General features: G+C 45.3%; 1 protein-coding gene across 1 annotated transcript in view; it reads left to right on the top strand.

Moving 5' to 3' along the window:
* Positions 1–1,267, top strand: part of FOXD1 (forkhead box D1) — a 1,987-nt gene extending 720 nt beyond the window's left edge. Inside the window, exon 2 of the mRNA XM_040262395.1 lies at positions 20–1,267. Within this exon, the coding sequence (XP_040118329.1) occupies positions 20–546 (527 nt within the window). The 3' untranslated portion in view covers positions 547–1,267. The remainder of the gene's footprint in view (positions 1–19) is intronic.
* The last annotated feature ends 5,770 nt before the right edge of the window (positions 1,268–7,037 follow it).

Raw genomic sequence — 7,037 nt, 5'->3', positions numbered from 1 at the left:
GCTGCTCTCGATGGAGAAGGGCGAGCGCGCCAGCGCCGAGGCGCCCTCTCGCCGCCGCTTCCGCCGCCGCCCCCGCCGCCGACCCACGGCGCAGCCGCCGAGCTGGCCCGGACCGCCTTCGGCTACCGGCCGCACCCGCTCGGCGCCGCCCTGCCCGGCCCCCTGCAGGCCTCGGCGGCCAAGGCGGGCGGCCAGGGCGCCTCGGCGCTGGCGCGCTCGCCCTTCTCCATCGAGAGCATCATCGGGGGCAGCCTGGGCCCGGCCGCCGCCGCCGCCGCCGCGCAGGCCGCCGTGGCCGTGCAGGCCTCGCACTCCCCATCTCCCGGGACGCCGTCCGCGCTCGGGGCCGGCGGTAGCGACGGCGGCGGCGGCGGCTGTGCGGCTCAGGCGGCCGTGGGTCCGGCCGCCGCTCTCACCCGCTCGCTCGTGGCCGCCGCCGCCGCCGCCGCCTCCTCCGTCTCCTCGTCGGCCGCCCTGGGGACTCTGCACCAAGGGACTGCCCTGTCCAGTGTCGAGAACTTTACTGCTAGGATCTCAAATTGTTAATAACGCTATGTTAGCGCGCTTGAGAAAGAGAAGGTAGGAATCATGGCTCCTATTTTCATCTGGGTGGTTTTGTGTTTTGTTCCCTCCTCCCAGCGCGGCCCCTTCCGACCTCGCGCCCCCATTTCGCCGCTTGGGATTCTCAGACGAGACTGTTTGGCAACTTCTCGGGCGCGCTTTTCGGCTCTGCAGGTCCCTCTATTTATGCAAAGTCGCCCTATGCTGCAGCCCCCCAACCTGGGGTGGGGAGGAAGAGGGTGCTGGTGGAGATCCGCTCTGTCTAGGCACAAGGGGCTTCCTTGACTTTGGGAACATTTTTTAAAAATCTAAGCCTTTTTGAGGTCTAGAGAGTCTCAGGTCCAGGCGTTAAAAAAAAAAAAAAAAAAAAGACCAATAATGTTCAACAGAAGAGTAATGCAAAAATAGTAAAGGTCCCGAAGAATGCCAGAGAAGCAATAGTTTTTATTTGAGGACATTTGTCTGGTGTGCTTTTTCATGAAAAGGAAAAAATGATTAACATGTTTACACAAGGAAAAAAGTCAAAATTATCATTTCTTATTTTAACCTGTGTTTTGTATCATAATAGACATGCGGAATTTTTATTTTGTACTTACTGCGTATTCTTTACAAGGAGTATTGTAAATTTTGACTGGCAATTATTGTACTATTCTAATGTAAGATTTTTACACTTTTTCAGAAATAAATACTTAATTTTCAAAGAAAATTCTCCAGAAGAATCGACTTTAGTTATCCCCTTCTTAGTTTATTTTCTTTTCTGTTAAAAAAAAACTTTCCTTGTGGGCTAAGTAGGAACCCATTATAGAAGAGAAAAGTAATATTTTCAGAGACAACAAGAACATCATGCCATGATTTTTTATTTATGCTAAGTCAAAACCATTGCAGGAGATCAGAAATTATTTTTAAATGACTACAAATAAAAGTTACTTTGGTATACATTTCCAAATCTTATTTGATTCCATTTTGAAGAGTACTGAGGATACTTAAAAGCCACAGTTCTCTAAGATAATTTTATAGAACTTTAAATTTTATTTTGGAGCTTTCCAGTCCATTTAATTTTCACTCACTTCTGAGCACAAATTCCTATAAATCTGTAAAAACTCTGCAACATAAGGTTATGTTTTAATGGGAGTAAGTAACACAAACAAATCTGTGACTTTTGAATTAAAAATTTATTAGAAAAATTTAATAGAGCTCATCATCAGTTAAATAGCTTTAATCAAACAAGAAAATACATAGATTAAATTGTATTTGAAAGCTCTAGTATTTAAAGCTATTTTTTGGACACAATTCCATTAGTTGCATAAAGAAGTTTTTGTTCTAAAAGGCAGTGTTAACTTCAAAATTCTAGTTGAAATGAGTAACTTAGAGTATGTAAAGAAAAGCTTTAATTTTCAGATACCATACTCTTTAAAGAATGAAATGCATCAGGTGTTTAACTACTTATATTTTAAAAATTTAGGTGATCTAGGATATCTTTTTTTCAAATTTTATTTTCCTTAACTAGTTATTGCAGGTAGTTTATAGTTCTTTAAAAAGATGAGACTAGTTTTGGTAGTAATGTGGGCTTCAGATAAAATGAAGGCATAGTAATTTTCGTGCTTAATATCAGTGAATTGTTAATTTTTTCAAATATCTGCACAGGTATATATCTGAAGAGCTGGCGATTTAACCTAGCAAGTTAACAAAGGCCACATTGTAGGCCACTGTTTTGCAGTGCCATTCATTCTTTGATGCCCTGTCCTTCCCTCCCTTTTTGGGGAGGGAAAAAAACTGACCCTCATAGCCTCAAAATGAAGTTCTGCGTTTTTTACCCTATGAAATATTTGAAAGAGGGAAAATAAGAGGCTAAAGTAAACAGTCACCCCCCAAGTTTATCACTGATGCCTAGATACAAGTTGTAATTCGTTAGACCAAAGTCTTTTTTTGAAAAGTTACTTTTACCCTAGCCCACCTAAGGAAGAGGAGACATTGGAACCCGGAAGGTCCGGATGTCACTGGCGCCCTGGGTGGACAGGCTTTAGCAGGAGGAGCCCAAACCGCACAAGCACTGCTGGCGGGCCTCGAAGCCTTCTGTAACGCACAGATCTGAATTTTTATCTGAAAGTAATTAGGGAGAGCGCGCGAAAATAAAATTCGTGTGTCTCACTATTTGCGTGATGCTTGGGTATCCTGAACCTGGGAGTCCCGGCTAATCCCTTTCTCTATCCAAATTTCCGCATCTTTAAAAAAGTGAAGGGACGCGCTCCGCTTCCCAGGCTGTCAGTGCTTTTAAGAGAATGGCAAGAAAGCCTGGCCGATCCAGCGCTGTCCTCGGTTCGGGACCGGGAGCCGGGGTCCCGCTTCCCCCGCAAGTGCGTCGTGAGTCCTGAATCCTGAGAAAAGGTGAAGCCGACCCGCCTGCCTCAGTCTCGAGTTTTGCGTCCTGCGAGTGCAGCTCCTCCACTACCGCCGGGCTTGGGGTTCCCCCGTCGGCTCTGCTGGCTCCGCGGGCCTGGCCGACGGCTGGCCGACCTATGGGAAAGCGAAGGCCGCGGGGACAGGCGAGGGGTGGGCCGCGGGCCGCCAGGCGAGGGCCGCGGGGCAAGCGAGGAGTGAACCACGGGCAGTGGGCCCGGTGAGCCAGGAGCTCGGGGCGCGCCCCGTCAGGCCGCGGGGGCGAGCAGGTGCTGGAACAAAGGCCGCCCGGCCGCCGGGCTACCGCGGCCTTTGATGGGCCAGGACGTCTCCTCCCGAGGCTCCTCATTCGCATGCAAATCCAGCTCTGGTCCCCTTTTCTTTGAAGGCAAACAGAAGGATGTTTGTGTGTTTGTAAGGACGAAACCGGCTTGAACAAGCCTTCCTCAATAGGCTGGGTCTCGAAAAATAAACCAGTTGGACAAACATTGGACACCAGCTCTCCTCCTCCCGACTACAAAGTGTGGATTTGCTACAACTCATTAACCCGACGCTTTTCTCCCCTTCTCCTTGTTTCTCTGCTCATCAAACGCCCCCGTAGAGCCTGGAGACAAATGACCGAAGCGCAGTCGGGAGGGAATTGCAGTTAATAGGGAGAGGGATATATTGGGGCTAATGGTTCAGGCAGCTCCTGGAGAAGGACCACACAAAAAGGAGCCTCTCCATTCAGGATTCTGTTATGCTGCAGAGATTTAATCTGCAGCTAGATTTAGCCAAATGTTATCTATTGCGGGGGTAATGAAGCCCTTATGGATTGAATTGTTCCTTGTATCACACATGGTGTCATGACCTTAGATCATTTCTTGATTTTTTTTCTCTATTGGGTAATTATTTTATTTCTTTAAAATAAGAAGTTAGCGCTTCTGCTCAACAATGTGTTTCCTCTCCATCCTCATCCTGTGAATTTAAGAGGCCCTTCCCTTCCTCTTAGAAAAGAAACTGAGGAGGGGAAGGGAAAAAAAATCACGAGAACTTTCTTCATGTTTTACTAAGGCATCTTGTTTGTACATCTCTCCTTCTTTGCCCCTACTCAGTGGCCCATTCCTGCCCAAACTTTCTGCTGATGGAATTGGAGTTTGGGATATATTTGTTATCACACTTCTTACAGTGTATGTAGTAAGAATCCATCCGAAGGGGCTGGAGGTTTCTGCCCTTCACAGGTTTTTTTTTTTTTTTAAATCCACCATTTCTTCCTCTCGCCTGTCCTCTGAGAACACTGGGAGAGGTGGTTATTCTGATGGAAGGTGATTATTTTGATGGAATACCAGCCCGTGTCATTTATTAAAGGCTGTCTGAGGCCAGCGGTTGTGCCTGTTTTGTTTTTCTCTCTAGCTCTGGTGGTTCTGATTTCCGTGCTTGACTGAGGACCAAGCTTGGAGCAGCTAACAGTGTTATTACAACTGCTATTGATGGGTAGGGATCTGATGTTACTATCTCAAGCCAGGAATTAAGAACTCTAGTTTTCGTTGAGAAATTCTCTGCTGGCTACACATTTTGCTCACACCTGTTTTTATTATGGACTGAGAAGTCATTTGGGGGCCAGTTAAAGGCCAATCAGCATCAAACTCCATCCAAGTCAGAAATCTGCCCAGGAAGCACCTTGGTTTCTCTGGATTCCTCCAAGGGGATGGGGTGTAACCTGGGACTAATTGGAATGCCAGGGGTCCCCTTCCCCCTTTCCAACGGAACCAGACAAGGATAGTCCTGGGGAGCAGAGGACAAGTGAAGTGGGCCCGGCTTTGTTAGTATCCCTTCTTGTCTTTACTGGTTTCCTAGTGTTACAGTTGGGTCACACATATACACACACAGGCATGCATGCTCATTGCCCATCAGCTGCCACTTGCCTCCCTTTCCCCCTATGATTTTGTAATTAGGCATATGCTTTTTGTTGGTAAATGTGTTTGATGTCACAGTCAGTGAAACGTGGAGTGTTTATAGGGCCACGAATGTAAATGTGTAAATATGTTTAGTGTAAAATCTGGCCCTTCGACTTTAGCAATAAATACCCTGCCAACTCAGATACAATTACATTTGACAGAAAGATGGAGAATCTGATCATGACCAGCTGCTCAGGGCTCTTTCGGTCTTATACTTTCCCAACTGAATTCACTTTTCAGATAATTTCTTTGCATGTCACATCTCTCTAATCCCATCTTTCCTTTAATGTGAACAGTTTTGGGTTCCTCTCTTTTTACTGTTGGCCCCTCTGGTGTGCAGGAAACTTCCTGGTTCACTCCTGCTTCTATACCAGGAAAATACTATTCAATAACAAGCAAAAAATACACATAGAAAACAACTGATTCTTATCATTGAACCCCCATTTTCAGTCTCCAGTCTCTGGGTCTGATAAGGAAGGAAGAGAAGTGAGGATAAAATATGTAAGCTTCTTATTTCTAATTTTCTTTGTCCTTAGCATTAAATCATAATTTTAAAAACTGTTTTGAGCTAGTCTAACTTTTAAGTGAGCACCTGTGTGTAACCAGCTTCAAGTCAAGAAGATGTTACCAGTACCCCAGTACCCCTTTCCTGTCTATTCCAGTTACTACCCACAGCACACATTAACTTTTCAAAGGACTTTCACTAATATTTCTTTCAACCACACTGTGAAATAGGACAATAATTGTTATTGACCCCACTTTACAAATAAAGGTATAAAGGCTCAAATGATATGACTTGCCCAAGGTCACAGCTACTGAGATGTCAGCATTTAAATCCCATTTTATTTCCAATACATCACACCGCCACCGTGTTACCATCATTGTGATTGATTAAAGGTCCGCCCTGGTAGGGCAATTGCCTTAGAGGTCGCTGTGTAGAAGAGTCATTTATTTCTTATACATTTTTTGTTTTTGTTTTTGCTAGGTTCTCCTCCCTGCCACCTGTACTCAGGGCTTCCCAGAGATACCCAGCCCATTTTGGATGCATTTGGAATTGAAAGTCAATTATTCAGGAATATCAGCTTCCTCCACCTAGTTCTGTATATTTTTTTCCTAGCATCACTTTTTTTCTTCACATCAGCAATCTTTAAAACATCACACAACACACACAGACGACATATCTTTTTCACTGCTGTGCTATTTGTCCATTTCCTCAGCTTTTCTTGGTTAAAATGCTGGTACTTTAAGCATTTTTAATGCTTAAAATCTACCAAACTGGCAGAACTTCTTTTGCTAAACTGTTCAGTAGGTCTTTTAAACCAGACTTAGGGTCTCATCCTCTTTATGCAGAAATGAGCATCTCAAGAATCATATCAACTGACTCAACATTTAGTGAGAAAGCAAGGCTTTTTTTTTTCTTTCGGAGAATATGCCCACCCTGCCCCCTCTCGGGGATTTTACTGTCTTTGAACAGCTGCATATCAGGTGTTGAATGGATTCTTTTAGCTCCTGCGCAGTGAACGCAAGGCTGGAGTCTCTTGAGGGGCAATCCTACCTCAAGCTCCAAACTTCCTGGCCACCAGTCTCCCTGAAATGCCTTGGAGTCGGGGGGAGTGGGGACAGAATTCCAGACCACCTGCTGGAATTACATCTTTCCCTGGATGTGACCAGCTTATCCTTGCCAGTCACCACCAGAAGCTTCACTGAAGCCCAGCCTCCTCCGGGCAGGCTCTGGAGCCACTCCTTGTCCCTTATGAGGCCACCCAGGCTGGACCCCGTGTGGGGATTTCGTCTAACTGTGAGCTGCAGACTAGGAAGGAAAGTGTTTGTGCTGATTTTTTCAAGAAACAGTGCTTAATGCAAGATAACACTGATTTTCCAGAGAAAAAGTGTCTTTGTTTTTTTGTTTTAAAGCACACTATATTTAATGCTTCCATCTTTAAATGGGTAACCAAGGAAATGCCAAGTCTGGATTCACTAGATTAGCCTGAGTGTTTTCCTATAGAAACACACACACACACATATACACATACATACAATAATTTCTTTAAGCTTTTTATTTTGTATTGGGGCATAGCCAATTAACAATGTTATGATAGTGTCAGGTGAACAGCGAAAGGACTCAGCCAAACATACACACGT

Source organism: Oryx dammah, unplaced genomic scaffold, assembly GCF_014754425.2.
Source record: "Oryx dammah isolate SB20612 unplaced genomic scaffold, SCBI_Odam_1.1 HiC_scaffold_20, whole genome shotgun sequence".
NCBI lineage: Eukaryota > Metazoa > Chordata > Mammalia > Artiodactyla > Bovidae > Oryx > Oryx dammah.
Note: the sequence above shows the minus strand (reverse complement) of the source record. Positions and strands in the feature narration are given on the sequence as shown.